The 15,727-nt window shown below is 43.2% G+C and overlaps 1 protein-coding gene across 7 annotated transcripts in view; it reads right to left on the bottom strand.

Moving 5' to 3' along the window:
• The window catches only part of sgk3 (serum/glucocorticoid regulated kinase family member 3), a 155,163-nt gene that overhangs the window by 24,846 nt on the left and 114,590 nt on the right, over positions 1-15,727 (bottom strand). For all 7 annotated transcript variants that reach the window (XM_068031940.1, XM_068031938.1, XM_068031939.1 and 4 more), the window contains 7 exons: positions 13,653-13,740; positions 13,470-13,519; positions 12,272-12,329; positions 12,055-12,138; positions 11,829-11,960; positions 10,520-10,632; positions 1,671-1,707 (listed from right to left, as the gene is read on the bottom strand). In XM_068031940.1, the coding sequence (XP_067888041.1) occupies positions 1,671-1,707; positions 10,520-10,632; positions 11,829-11,960; positions 12,055-12,138; positions 12,272-12,329; positions 13,470-13,519; positions 13,653-13,740 (562 nt within the window). The remainder of the gene's footprint in view (positions 1-1,670; positions 1,708-10,519; positions 10,633-11,828; positions 11,961-12,054; positions 12,139-12,271; positions 12,330-13,469; positions 13,520-13,652; positions 13,741-15,727) is intronic.

Genomic DNA, 15,727 nt, shown 5'->3' with positions numbered 1-15,727 from the left:
GCCATGATGGCAGCAAGCTTGCTCTTGCAAGACTTCAGTCTGAGCTTCCACTTCAGCCCTCAGACGCCAGGTGGCTTTTGCTTGTGCGGCAATGGAAGTTGACACATGGACATCAGATGCTGCATCACGGCACGGTCCACAAGCGTAGTCATGGATTTAGAACTGTAAAGGATAGGCTCCAGGCTCTGTGCAAGGTTTGTGCTGGACACTTCCATGCTCCTTGACAGCAACCACAGACTTTCTGACACACCTGCCAAAGCACCAAACATTTTTGTGTGCATATCCATTAGCCTTTTTCTGTATGCCACATCACTGAAGTGCTCAACAGAGTCCTCTGCAGCAAAAGCAGTGTACAATTTCAGTCTCCAGCGAGCTGGCATCTGTGCCACCCTTTCTCCCTGCCTTGCCTGCTGTCTCACCAGATGCAGACCCCACCTCTATTCTATTCTCTAAACTACACACAGTGTCAATATTTGAGCAGGTGACTGCAAGTGAGAGTGAGTGATAATGTTTCATCATCCGTCTCTTCTTCCTTTTCCACTTCTTGCTTCTGCACCACTGCCTGGCCAGATTGCAATTCTTGGGTATCTGAAAGGAGAAAGGCTCAAGGGTAGGGCTGAGGTGAGGGGAGGGGAAGGAACTAGAGGGAAGGAAGCAGGAGGTGCATGCATAGACCGAGTGCAGCGTATAAATTAGAAGAGATTGTGGGATGAGATGAGAGCCATCTCCCCCCAGTGTGAGGATACGCAGCCATGCCTATCCCCACTGGCCAGGTGCTGCTGCCTGCAAGAGAGAGGCAAGTCTATCAGTGAGTGTATTGTAATTTGTCGCATGATATGCCTGTCACAACTGGCAGTTTACGCAAACTGAGAGATTTGGGTTCTTGGGGCTACACTACTGGCATTGACCGCAACAACTACTGCCTTTACATTGTCAGTCTGTGGAGCCTCTTAATCCTCTGTCGATAGAGCAGCTCTCCTCCTGTCCACCTCCTGCACCAAGGCCTCCAGTGCTGCACTGGAGAACCTGGGAGTATGCTCTCTGCCCTGCTACACCATTTTTTAATGTTATTCCTGCTCAGACACCCTTCACCCAGCCACTTGCAGCACCTGCTGCAACCAGAATACATTTCCCCTTTAAGAGGTACAGGCTGGCTTGAGGTAGTGCATGCTAGTCTTAAGTGCTAGCCTCTCATGATTTTGCAACACCTACTTAGGTGTGCAGCCGCTCAGTAGCGTACTTTGGCGCTGGCTGCACATTGACATGAGCAGATAGCATGAAGTTTGACTACTGCCTGCATCAAAGCAATGGGCACTGGTTAATTGCACTTCACGATCCTCACGCCCATTTCTGGCCTCACCAAATTTCGCAGCCACTGTCTTCAGTTATACCAGTATTGACACTTATACATCATCTGCAACAGCCACCATCAGGGAATTTTGGTGTTCACATGCACCAAGTAATCTGAGTAATGTCATTTTTGCTAAGAAACATTAAAACCTATCAAAATACTGTACCTAATATTTAGCCCCACTCCATCCTAATTTCCTGTTGTTCACATAATAGACCAATATAGAAAAATGGAACTTTATATGTTACCTCTGTGGTCCATATCTCAGTGTTTTTAAAAGAATCAAGTTGCTTTATTAATAAGAAATTCATATGCATACCTGAGAGTCTAAAAGGATATTTTCTGGTTTCAAATCCCTGTTACAAAAATAAATAAATTGATTATTTTAAAACCTATGTCATATAAGTCAAACAGCATGTCACTTAGTACTGAAACAAAACGAAATTAGAGAATCGAAAAGAGAAAGTTTGGAAAAGCATTGATTCATCAAATTCAAGTTTTGAAAAAGAGGCACAGAATCGTTCTGGCAAGTCATATAATTTAGGCTTTAAACTAAATAGTGGTGAGGGATCAAGTGAGCGAAGATGTAACAATTTAAAGAGAGAGCAAAAGGCAAGAAAGCAAGATAGCAATAAAGATAATGATAAATCGTTGGCACCAGCTAGACCTCATTGTCACAAGGCGAGCCGCCTTAAACAGTGTTCAAATCACACGCAGCTTCCACAGTGCGGACTGCGACACCGACCACTCCCTGGTGTGCAGCAAGGTTAGACTCAGACCAAAGAAGTTGCATCATTCCAAGCAGAAGGGCCACCCGCGCATCAACACGAGCAGAATTTCTCACCCACAGCTGTTACAAAAATTTCTAAATTCACTTGTAACAGCCCTTCAAAACACTCCCACAGGGGATGCTGAGACCAAGTGGGCCCACATCAGAGACGCCATCTATGAGTCAGCTTTGACCACCTACGGCAAAAGTGCGAAGAGAAATGCAGACTGGTTTCAATCTCATAATGAAGAGCTGGAACCTATCATAGCCGCTAAGCGCATTGCACTTTTGAACTACAAGAAAGCCCCCAGCGATTTAACATCCGCAGCACTTAAAGCAGCCAGAAGTACTGCACAAAGAACAGCTAGGCGTTGCGCAAACGACTACTGGCAACACCTATGCAGTCATATTCAGCTGGCCTCAGACACCAGAAACATCAGAGGAATGTATGATGGCATGAAGAGAGCTCTTGGGCCAACCATCAAGAAGATCACCCCCCTCAAATCTAAATCGGGGGACATAATCACTGACCAACGCAAACAGATGGACCGCTGGGTTGAGCACTACCTAGAACTGTACTCCAGGGAGAATGCTGTCACTGAGACTGCCCTCAATGCAGCCCAGCCTCTACCAGTCATGGATGAGCTGGACATACAGCCAACCAAATTGGAACTCAGTGATGCCATTGATTCCCTAGCCAGCGGAAAAGCTCCTGGGAAGGACAGCATTACCCCTGAAATAATCAAGAGTGCCAAGCCTGCTATACTCTCAGCACTACATGAACTGCTATGCCTGTGCTGGGACGAGGGAGCAGTACCCCAGGACATGCGCGATGCCAACATCATCACCCTCTATAAAAACAAAGGTGACCGCGGTGACTGCAACAACTACCGTGGAATCTCCCTGCTCAGCATAGTGGGGAAAGTCTTTGCTCGAGTCGCTCTGAACAGGCTCCAGAAGCTGGCCGAGCGCATCTACCCTGAGGCACAGTGTGGCTTTCGTGCAGAGAGATCGACTATTGACATGCTGTTCTCCCTTCGTCAGATACAGGAGAAATGCCGTGAACAACAGATGCCCCTCTACATTGCTTTCATTGATCTCACCAAAGCCTTTGACCTCGTCAGCAGACGTGGTCTCTTCAGACTACTAGAAAAGATCGGATGTCCACCAAAGCTACTAAGTATCATCACCTCATTCCATGACAATATGAAAGGCACAATTCAACACGGTGGCTCCTCATCAGAGCCCTTTCCTATCCTGAGTGGTGTGAAACAGGGCTGTGTTCTCGCACCCACACTTTTTGGGATTTTCTTCTCCCTGCTGCTTTCACATGCGTTCAAATCCTCTGAAGAAGGAATTTTCCTCCACACAAGATCAGGGGGCAGGTTGTTCAACCTTGCCCGTCTAAGAGCGAAGTCCAAAGTACGGAAAGTCCTCATCAGAGAACTCCTCTTTGCTGACGATGCTGCTTTAACATCTCACACTGAAGAATGCCTGCAGAGTCTCATCGACAGGTTTGCGTCTGCCTGCAATGAATTTGGCCTAACCATCAGCCTCAAGAAAACGAACATCATGGGGCAGGATGTCAGAAATGCTCCATCCATCAATATTGGCGACCACGCTCTGGAAGTGGTTCAAGAGGTCACCTACCTAGGCTCAACTATCACCAGTAACCTGTCTCTAGATGCAGAAATCAACAAGCGCATGGGTAAGGCTTCCACTGCTATGTCCAGACTGGCCAAGAGAGTGTGGGAAAATGGCGCACTGACACGGAACACAAAAGTCCGAGTGTATCAGGCCTGTGTCCTCAGTACCTTGCTCTACGGCAGCGAGGCCTGGACAACGTATGCCAGCCAAGAGCGACGTCTCAATTCATTCCATCTTCGCTGCCTTCGGAGAATACTTGGCATCAGGTGGCAGGACTATATCTCCAACACAGAAGTCCTTGAAGCGGCCAACACCCCCAGCTTATACACACTACTGAGTCAGCGGCGCTTGAGATGGCTTGGCCATGTGAGCCGCATGGAAGATGGCAGGATCCCCAAAGACACATTGTACAGCGAGCTCGCCACTGGTATCAGACCCACCGGCCGTCCATGTCTCCGTTATAAAGACGTCTGCAAACGTGACATGAAATCGTGTGACATTGATCACAAGTCGTGGGAGTCAGTTGCCAGCATTCGCCAGAGCTGGCGGGCAGCCATAAAGACAGGGCTAAATTGTGGCGAGTCGAAGAGACTTAGTAGTTGGCAGGAAAAAAGACAGAGGCGCAAGGGGAGAGCCAACTGTGCAACAGCCCCAACAAACAAATTTCTCTGCAGCACCTGTGGAAGAGCCTGTCACTCCAGAATTGGCCTTTATAGCCACTCCAGGCGCTGCTTCACAAACCACTGACCACCTCCAGGCGCGTATCCATTGTCTCTCGAGATAAGGAGGCCCAAAAGAAGAAGACAGGAAGGGACAGGGCATACAAACTTAAGAGTGAGCCAGCAGATAAGATTAGAGGTTGTGAACTAACAGAGTGGGGGGAGGGTTCAGAAGAGGTGAGAGTTAGAAATCCAAAGAGAAAGGCCAAGGCATTGGAACAGTATAGCATTACGGGTAAATACAAGGAGAATGGGACAGAGTTTAACAGAAATTGTACATCAGCAAATAAGGTCATTGAAGAGAATAGAAGTAAAAAAATGAAATTAAAGGTTCTATATCTGAATGCGTGAATCATCTGCAATAAGATAAATGAACTCGTGGCACAAATAGAGGTACATGTTTTAGATCTAATCGCCACTACAGAGACACGGTTACATGTTAATCAAGGTTGGGAAATAAATATTTCAGGGTACACAATATTTCGGAAAGACAGACAAAATAGCAAAGGAGGAGGGATAGCACTGATGGTAAAGGATGACATAAAGGTATTAGTGAGAAAGGATCTAGCCTCAGAAGATCATGAAGTAGAATCAGTATGGGTGGAAATAAGGAATAGCAAGAATCAGAAAACACTAGTGGGAGTAGTTTATAGGCCCCCGAACAGTAGTTATGCCGTTGGACAGAGTATTAAAGAAGAAATTATTGGAGCTTGTAACAAAGGCAATGTAATAATTGTGGGGGACTTGAATCTTCATATAGACTGGCAGGAGTGGTCTAGAAGATAATTTTGTAGAATGTTTTTGGGACAGTTTCTTGGAGCAATACGTTGTGGAGCCAACTAGGGATAAAACTATCTCAGATCTAGTATTGCGTAATGAGGCATGGTTAATTAGCAATGTCATAGTAAAAGATCCACTGGGATACAGTGATCATAGTACCACTGAATTCCATGTTAAGTTTGAAAGTGACATGCTCCAATCACAAACAAGAATCTTAAATTTAAACAATGCCAATTACGAAGGCATGAGGGGAGAACTGGCTGAGGTAAATTGGGTAAATAGACTTGAAAGGTATGGCAGTAAATAGACTAAAAGGTCTGTCAGTAAATGACCATTGGGAAACAATTAAAGAAACAATTTACAATGTTCAACAAAAATACATTCCTTTGAAAAACAAAAGCTCAGTCAGAAAGACACATCCGGGGCTCACTCAGGAAGTGAAGGATAGCACTAGATGAAAAGAAAAGGCTTCAATGTTGCAAATTGAGGTGCGTGGGACTGCCTTTGACATAAAGGCAGCTTTTGACCAAGTATGGCATCAAGTAATACTGAAGTCAATGAGAATCAGGGGGAAATCTCTCAGCTGGTTGGAGTCATACCGAGAACAAAGGAAGATGGTTGTGGTTGTTGGAGGTCAATCATCTCAGCTCCAGGATATCACTATCCTCAAGGTAGTGTCCTAGGCTCAACCATCTTCAGCTGCATCATCAATGACCTTCCTTCAATCATAAGGTCAGAAGTATGTCGCCGATGATTGCACAATGTTCAGCACTATTCACGACTCCTCAGATACTGAAGCAGTCCAGGGAGAAATGCAGCAAGACCTGGACAATATCCAGGCTTGGGCTGTTAAGTGGCAAGAATCATTCGTGCCACACAAGTGCCAGGCAATGGCTATCTCAAACAGGAGAGAATCTAACCATCTCCCTTGACACTCAATGGCATTACGATCACTCAATGCCCCCAATATCAACATCCTGGGGGCTACCATTGACCAGAAACTGAACTGCAGTACCCATATAAATACCATGGCTACAAGAGCAGGTCAGAAGCTAGGAATCCTGCGGCAAGTAATTCACCTCCTGACTCCCCAAAGCCTGTCCACCATCTACAAGGCACAAGTCAGGAGTATGATGAAATACTTTGCACTTGCCTGGATGGGTGCAGTTCCAACAACACTCAAGAAGTGCAACACCATCCAGGACAAAGCAGCCCGCTTGATTGGCACCCCATCCACAAACATTCACTCCCTCCACCACTGACGCACAGTGGCAGCAGTGTGTGCCATCTACAAGATGCACTGCACCAAGGCTCTTTGGACAGCACCTTCCAAACCCGCAACCTCTACCAACTAGAAGGACAAGGGCAGCAGATGCATGGGAACACCACCACCTGCAAGTTCCCCTCCAAGCCACATACCATCCTGACTTGGACTTATATTGCCATTCCTTCACTGTCGCTGGGTCAAAATCCTGGAACTCCCTTCCCAACAGCACTGTGGGTGTACCTATCCCCATGGACTGCAGCGGTTCAAGGCGGCGGCTCACCACCACCTTCTCAAGGGCAATTAGGAATGGGCAATAAATGCTGTCCTAGCCAGTGATGCCCAAATCCCATGAATGAATTAAAAAAAAAAAGAGTAGCAAGTCTGAGGATTGGGTGTGTTTTAGAAACCAAAGAGCCACCACAATGTTGATAAAAATAGGAAAAAATAGAATGAGAGTAAACTAGCCAGTAATATTAAAACAGATTGTGAGCTTTTATAGGTATATCAAAAGATATAGAGTAGCTAAAGTAAACGTTAGTCCCTTAGAAGCAGAGACAGGAGAAATTATCATGGGGAATGAGGAAATGGCAGAGGCACTGAACAAATATTTTATGTCGTCTTCATAGTAGAAGACAAAAATTCCATACCAGAAATAGATAGTAACTTAGGGGCGGAAATGAGTGAGGAAATGAAGGAAATTCATATCAGCAGAGAAAAAGCATTAGAGAAACTTAAGGGTCTAAAATCTGACAAATTTCCAGGACCTGATGGCCTAAACTCCAGGGTTATAAAAGAGATAGCTGCAGAGATAGTGGATACGCTAGCTATGATTTTCCAAAATTCCTTAGATTCGGGAATGGTCCCATGAGATTGGAAGTTGGCAAATGTTACACTGCTTTTCAAGAAAGGAGGGAGCGAGAAAACAGGGAACTACAGGCCAGATAGCCTATCAGTCGTTGAGAAAATGCTGGAATCTATTATTAAGGAAGTCTTAACAATGCACTTAGAAAAGCACAGTATGATTAGATTTTACTAAAGGGAAATCTGTTTGACGAATTTATTAGAGTTTTTTGAGGATATAACTAGTAGGGTAAAGGGGAACCAGTAGATGTAGTATACCTGGATTTCCAAAAGGCATTCCATAAGGTGCCACACAAAAGGTTAATAGGCAAGATAAGGGCTCATGGAGTTGGGGGTAATATATTAGCATGTATATATGATTGGTTAACAGACAGAAAGCAACCAGTGGAAGTAAACGGGGCATTTTCAAGTTGGCAGACAGTAAATAGTGGAGAGCCACAAGGATCAGTGCTGGGGACTCAGCTATTAACAATCTATATTAGTGACTTAGATGAACAGATAGAGAGTAATGTATCTAAGTTTGCTGATGATACAAAGGTAGGTAGAAAGGTAAGCTGTAGGGAGGACACAGAGGCTGCAAAGAGATATAGACAGGTTAAGTGGGCAACAAGATGGCAGATGAAGTATAATGTAGGGAAGTATGAAGTATAATGTAGGGAAGTATGAAGTTATGCAATTTGGTCGTAATAGAAAAGCACAATTTTTTTTTTTTAAAAAGGTGGGAAACTTGTAAGTGTCTATGTTTAAAGAGACTTGGGTGTGCTTGTATAAGCAATGCAGAAAGTTAACATGCAGGTATAGCAAGCAATTAGGAAGGCAAATGGCATGTTGGCCTTCATTGCAAGGGGATTGCAGTGCAGGAATAAGGAAGTATTGCTACAATTGTACAGGGTCTTGGTGAGACCACATCTGGAATACGGTGTGCAGTTTTGGTCTCCACATCTAAGAAAGGATATACTTGCATTGGAGGCAGTGCAGCGAAGGTTCACTAGATTGGTCCCTGGAATGAGGGGGTTGTCCTATGATGAGAGACGAAGTAAATTGGGCCTGTATTCTCTGGAGTTTAGAAGAATGAGGGATGATCTCATTGAAACATATGAGATTCTAAAGGGGCTGGACAGGGTGGACACAGAGATAATTTTCGCTGGTCAAGGAATCTAAAACATGGGGCACAGTCTCAGGATACGGGGCTGATCATTTAGGACAGAGGTGAAGAGAAGTTACTTCACTCAAAGGGTTGTGAATCTTTGGAATTCTCTACTCCAGAGGGTTGTGGATGCTCCATCATTGAATACATTTAAGGCTGGGATAGATAGATTTTTGGTCTCTCGGGGAGTCAAGGGATATGGTGAGCGAGTGGGAAAGTGGAGTGGAATCCTAAGATCAGCCATGATCGTACTGAATGGTGGAGCAGGCTTGATGGGCCATATGGTCTACTCCTACTCTTATTTCTTGTGTTCAAAATAAAACAGATCAATAAATATATAGATGCAACCACTGCAACACCATCAATAGCACCACCACTTATAAAACCAATCCCACCAGGAGGCATTCTAGAACTGGGAGTAAGTGGAGATTGGCAAGGCTAATGTGATATATGAGGGTCATCTACATGAACAGAATACAAGGGGCAAAAGTTTTGAAAAAGTTGAGGATTGTCTATTATGAAGCTGAAAGGGCAGCATGGGCTGTGCAAAACACTGAAAACTTGCTCAATTGTTCTGTCCAATGTTCCCATTGAGCTGTACGGTCACATGGCTGCATAGAAACATAAAAGATCCTGCTCATGCCACGCACAAGTCGGCCCCTTTAAGTTGCCGCGCAAATTTACCAAGAGGCCGCACAATTAAACAAATAGCCTGCACACTCCAAAAAGAATGAGAGAGTATGTTGGTTCTGCCCACAAAAACCAGGGGAAATCCAACCCAGCCAACAACTACTCTCATCAGCCTACTTCCAATCATCAGCAAATTGATGTAAGTAGTTGTAACAGTGCTATCAAGTGGCATGTATTCACCAATAACCTGCTCACTAATAGTTAGTTTGGGTTCCGCCAGGACCACTCAGCTCCAGATCTCATTATAGCAATAGTTCAAACATAGTACAAGAACTGAATTCCAGAGCTGAGGTGAGAGTGCTAACCTTGAGATCAGAGCAGCATTTGACAGAATGTGGCACCATGCAGCCCTAGTAAAAGTGTAAACAATGGGTATCGGGCAAATACTCTCCAGTGGCCGGAGTCACATCGAGCACAAAGGAAGATGGCTGAGATTTCTGCAGGCCAATCATCTCAACCCCAGGATATCGCTGCAAGAGTTCCTCAGGGCAGTGTCCTAGGCCTGATCATCTTCAGCTGCTTCATCAATAACCTTCCCTCCATCATAAAATCAGAAGTAAAGTTATTTGCTGATTTATTGCAGCGTTCTGCTCCATTGATAATTCCTCAGAAACAGAAACAGGCCATGCCCGCATGCAGCAAGATATGAACAACATATAGACTTGGGCTGATTAAGAGGCAAGTGATATTTGTGCCATACACATGCCAGGTCTCCACTGTCTCCAATGAGAAAATCTAACCACTTCCCCCAGAAATTCAATTACCATCATGAGTCCCCCACCATCAATATCCTGGGGTTCCAACATTGACCACAAATTCAATTGGACCAGTCACATAAATGTCGTGGTTACTAGAAAAGATCAGAGGCTGGGTATGCTGTGGCATGTGGCTCACTTCTCAACTCCCCAGTGCCTCTCCATCACCTAGAAGGCAAAAGTCAGGAATGTGATGGAATACTCTCACTTGCCTTCGCTGCATATCCAAAAAAAAGCACTGCTACCATTATCAAAAGGATAAGGAAGTGTGTTGTTTACATAGTCAGATGAGCACTTACTTGCATTCCTACTTTTGAAGTGCAGAATGTGGTATGGTTAAACTACTTAAGCCTAGAGCTTTCACTTCCTTCCTCCACTTATTTGTCATCACTCTGTAGCATTGTACATTGAAATATCAACAGACGTCAACTCACTGCTCAACTGTTTAAAATTATATTGTACAATATGAATACTGAAGATGTATGTATTTATAATGCATGGTAATGATTTAAATTAAGTTCGGAATAGGTTACCTGTAAACAATGTTTAGTGAATGCAAATATCCCAGTGCACTGGCCATTTCTGCAGCATAAAATCTGGCTCTGTCTTCTGGGAAGCAACGCTCCCTTTGTAGATGGAAGAACAACTGAAAATAGTTCAGAATAAGTGCATTAACTCATGATGCTCAAATACAGCATACATTTTCCATGTTACCCATGAACTATGAGTAATTGTTCCAGTTTGCGAATTTATGCCAATACTATAGGCCCTTTCTCAGGCAGATTAATTATGGCTAATATGGGGAGGGGGAAGATGGCCTGTGTACACTAGGTACAGTGAAATTATAACATCTTGCTTATACTGTGCCTTTAATGTACTACAACGCCCCATGGGGCTTCACAGAGGGAGTTATCACACAAAAACTCACACCGAGTCAAAGGAGGAGATATTAGCACTGGTGACTAAAAGCTTGGTCAAAGAGGTAGGTTTCAAAACAGCACCTTCAAGTAGGTGAAAAGGGTAGAAAGGCAGAGAGGTTTAGGGAGAGAATTACAAAGGTTAGGACTGGAAAGCTGAAGGCACTACTATTGGTGCAAAGGAAGTGGGGCATGCACTAGAGACCAAAGTTGGAGCAATGTAGAGTTCTCAGAAGCCTGTAGGAGATTACAGAGATACAGAGAGACAAGGCCATGAGGGATTTAACCACAAGGATGAGAATTTTAAATTTGAGGCACTGATGAACTGGAAATTGACATAGGTCAGCAAGCAAAGAGGTATTGGTGAACAGGAGCTGGTGTAAGTTAAATTTGCAAAGCAGAGCTTTGTATGAGCTCAAAACTTGACAGTGGAAGATGGGAGATTAACGGCAGATCATAATGTGCTTGGCTATAGGAATTAACTTTTCATTTTTGGGGTGAAAGGTGGTTCAGGTCAAAAAATGTTGGTAGGACAACAGAGGAGGTAATGAACTGAGACTAGCTGTTTCCTCACATCTGAGTGGCCCATTATAAGGAAAGTAGTATGTTTTTGCATACTTAACGTTATGCTGGTGGAGGACTTGGAACAAATTATCTGCATTAATGCTACATACCACAGATTAAGGGGAGGGAAAAGAAAATGTAAAATAGAAAAATCAAAATAAAAGGGAAGCTTCATTATATATAGTTAGCAAATGTAGCTATTTAGTAGTCTGTATTTGTCTATAACATGCTTTTCATTTCAACATTAATACTAATTGAAGTGTGAAACATACTGAAATATGTTTCTATTGGTGGGCAAAACAAATCACAATTCAGTGTTACCTATTTGTAGCTATTGACCAATTCAAATGGTAATACTAACCTCTCCACCGTTAATAAAATCCAGGACAAAGTAGAGCTTGTCTGTGGTTTGGAAGGAAAAATGAAGCCCAACCAGGAAGGGATGTTTTGCATTTTTCAGCAACACATTACGCTCAGCCATAATATGCCTTTGCTGCATTAAAGAAAATATTTTAACAACTGAAATGCATACACCAATCAAGAACCTACAAAAAAACTCTGGCAATAAATGAAATTTCTAGTATTACCTCTTTCTTCTTTAGGATTACTTTTTTATGCAAGACTTTGATTGCATAAAGTTTTCCATCAGTTTTATGTTTTGCAAGTAGAACCTAGCAAAAATAATTTTATAGTTATGATCCATAAGGACCATCTCTTATTGGACAAAAACTGTGGAACATGAACAAGTAAAAGCAGCTGATGCATCAGCAGAAGCAAGAAAAAGTTGAATATTCAAAATCTTACCTTGCCAAAGCTTCCCTTGCCAATTAGTTTCAAGAAAGCAAAGTCTGTTGGCTGAGCCCTGAAATAAATACCAACCTCATAAAAGTCAAAAGTTAAATATTGTGGAGTTGAAATTCACAAAACATATGTTACGAACTCAGTGAAACTTTTAACATTAAAACATGGGATATGAAGTCCCCAGATCAATTTAAAGTGTATGACAAGATTTCACATTTCAAGACTTTTACTATAACTAAAAAAAAATCAACTTTAACTAAACAGTACTTTGTAAAGTAGCTAATACATTAAATTATAGAAAAAGGTATTTCCCTTTAACTTACTACAACACTTGAAAACCCCACAGCACATTTATTCATTACACAATGACCTAATTGAAGCAATATCTTTGTGGTTAAAAGTCCCAAACACCTTCCAGTTGAAATGGGTTGGATCTCCCAGTCCCTCTCAAAGGAAATGCCCTCGTTGCTCACTTCTTCTGTGCACTTTCAACCTGGACTTCTGTGAATAAAGCGATCTTTGGTGACCCCGTTGGTCTTTTCTCCGCTCCGCAAACCTCAGGTTTCATATTGGGTTCAATTCTTAGCAGCCTTTTGCTGCATCAGTCTTCTGCGAGCAGGTGTTCTCGCTCACTCTCTCTTGTGAGGCTGTCACTGATGGTCTTCGTCTTCATTACAGCCGGTCTGACTTTTGAAAGTCTATGGAATTTATTCAGAATCAAAAGTCAATAGCCATTTGTCTTCTCTAACATGCAGAGTCCACAAGTCTGGCCACAGCAGAACCACCCAGGCCTTCCTTAGTTTCCAGGTGTTAGCAATTGTAGCTGACATTTGCATTTTTGAGCCCCGGGCTCCCTGTTTATAATCTGAGAGCGTGAGGGAGCAAAACCCATTGTCCATCAGGTATTACAACCTTAGGCTCTGTTTCCAAAGGGGTCTTTGATTTGGGTTCCTTGTTGTCATGGTAACCAAGACCCCTGGCTTGTTTCTGAGAAGACCATGAGATGACTGCATTAAAAGGCATTTTAAAAACATAATCAGACTATAAAGTCTAGCATTCATAACATGAAACTATAATTCTGTGCAATATAAAATTCGACAACTTAACCAGATGATGCAGTTATTTTTAATGGCAAGATGATCTAACCTTTTATTGCAATAAAAAAAATCAAAATAAGTAACCAGAGCTATAAAGTACTCACTGGGGATTTCCTGAAGCACCAAGATAAATGCTTTCAGAGGTAGATTGTTGCTGTGGAAATAAAAATGATCTTAGATTTCTGTGACGCAAGCATGACAATAAGTTGGACCATGACAGAAAATGGTCAATCTCTGAGGTAGTAAGTACACTTTAATACTAAAGAATTCATCTGCATGTACAGTACCATATGACCAGGCTTTTCATCTTCATCTTCTGATGGATCTGATTGATTCTTTGGGTTGTCCATTTGAAGAAATTCTCTAACTTCGAGGCTAAAGAAACAAGAACATTTTTCAGTGGTGGATTGCTTTGATGTTCTAAAGAAATGGATGTAATAGAATAAAACAAAAATTTAAATACAAAAATACTTATAAATTGTCGAAATCCACGCTGACAACACAGGAAGTTTCAAAAGAGAGCTGCGGCAGCTCTCTGTCACTATCTTATAAAAGCTAAATGATCTAACAGTTAACATTATCATGGTCTCCTGGACTGGTTTCCATCACCTGAGGGTGTTGGAGAGTAATTTTCCCAATGTTGTTCCTCATTTGGCCCTGGGTTCCTTTCTCTTAATTTTTTCCTCTCAGCAGATTTAATGACTGCTGAGGAGCTCCAGGCATCATTGATGTGGGGAAGGCTTGGTGGATCAGCTGGTCTTTTCCTGCCCATCATTTTTTTATGTTGGTATGGCATTTCTAAATATATGCATTGCAGCAATGCATTTTTAAAAATTTAACTAATTGTAAGATGAAACCTAAATGTTAGGAGTTATACCAGATTTAAGACCACACTACCTCACATGGATTTGGTTAAACAGTAGAATTGATTCTATTCTATTACAATTAGAAACCTAGACTTAGCAGATCACAAGAACATAAAAGCAATATTCCTGGTTCTCCCTATGCCAGCCCCAGTCTCTTTGACTTATAGGGTAAGAAATTGAGTTTGCTGGTGCCCATTGTCTGGGTGCTACGAATGTCCTTAGAGTTCCAAAATGGTGTCTGCAGCATACACGCTTTTGGGGAAAATCGCACAAGACGCCAATTTAGTGAGGCCATTATCGCACGCGCAGTGAACATCCACTGGAAGCATGCAGTGCAGGCAGATCATGACGTCAATCAGCATGCAATGTTGATTTGTCACCAACGGAGCCATTTCAGAGCTCAACACTCCAGCTAATGTCCTCTCTTAACCTCGCACAGCTGAACACCTGTTCAGTAGCAGGACGGAGTCGCGGCGCTATTTAAAGGGATCAACTACATACAGGTTAGTTGCTGGTTGATTTCATCTGGCTGTTTTGATGCTGCAAGTGATAAGGCTTTCTATAGTTGTTTCAAATTGCCAAAGTCGACAAGGAATGCTGTGGTAGGTGAAGGACCTATTTCTGACTAACAACCAGTTGCTCCAAGACATGAATGCGTCAGTAGGTATTCCCCTTGGAATACCATATGACTGGGAGACTGAGCAGGAGGCCATATGAGACAAAGCAGCACAAGCTACTGGAAGAGGGAAGAGGACGAAGGGGAGACGGGCTCTCACCAGGAGGCCATATGAGACCAGAGTGTTCTGGGAGCAATTCTCCTACCTGAATCTCAGCGAGGAACAGTGTATCAAACATCTGCACTTCAGTAAGGATATCCTTGTTGTAATTTGTCACCTACAAACTCACAGCAGGGCAAGGACTGCATTGCCAGTAGCTGTGAAGGTAACTGTAGCAATGAACTTTTGTTTGTCTGACTCCTTTCTGGCTGAAGCTGGAGATATTTGAGATGTTTGCTGTCCACTGTTGCATAGCAGAGGTCACTGAGGCTCTCTATTCAAAGAGGGCTAACTAAATTTAATTTTCTCTTGCCAGAGAGCAACAGGTAGAGACAGCCCATGGCTTTGTTTGGATTACAGGCTTCACAATGGTGCAGAGTGCCATAAACTGCTAGCACATCATTTTGCAGGTGCTGCATGTCAACTTTGCCAAGTACTGAAACAAACGGATTCCACTCCCTCAATGCCCAGGTGGCGTGTGACCAAAGGCAGTGGATCATGCAGGTCAATGCCCCATATGCAGAGAGTAGTCATGAGGGGTCTGGACAGAGTAGATAGGGAGAAACTGTTCCCACTCATGAAAGGATCAAGAATGAGAAGGTACAGATTTCAAATAATGGGCAAGCGAAGCAAAAGCGACATGAGGAAAATCTTTTTTCATGCAATGTGTGGTTAAGGTCTGGAATGCACTGCCTAAGTAAGTGTGTGGTGCAGGCAGGT

Source organism: Heterodontus francisci, chromosome 5 (assembly GCF_036365525.1).
Source record: "Heterodontus francisci isolate sHetFra1 chromosome 5, sHetFra1.hap1, whole genome shotgun sequence".
In the NCBI taxonomy this organism is placed as follows: domain Eukaryota; kingdom Metazoa; phylum Chordata; class Chondrichthyes; order Heterodontiformes; family Heterodontidae; genus Heterodontus; species Heterodontus francisci.
This window is presented reverse-complemented; position numbering and strand designations above follow the sequence as displayed.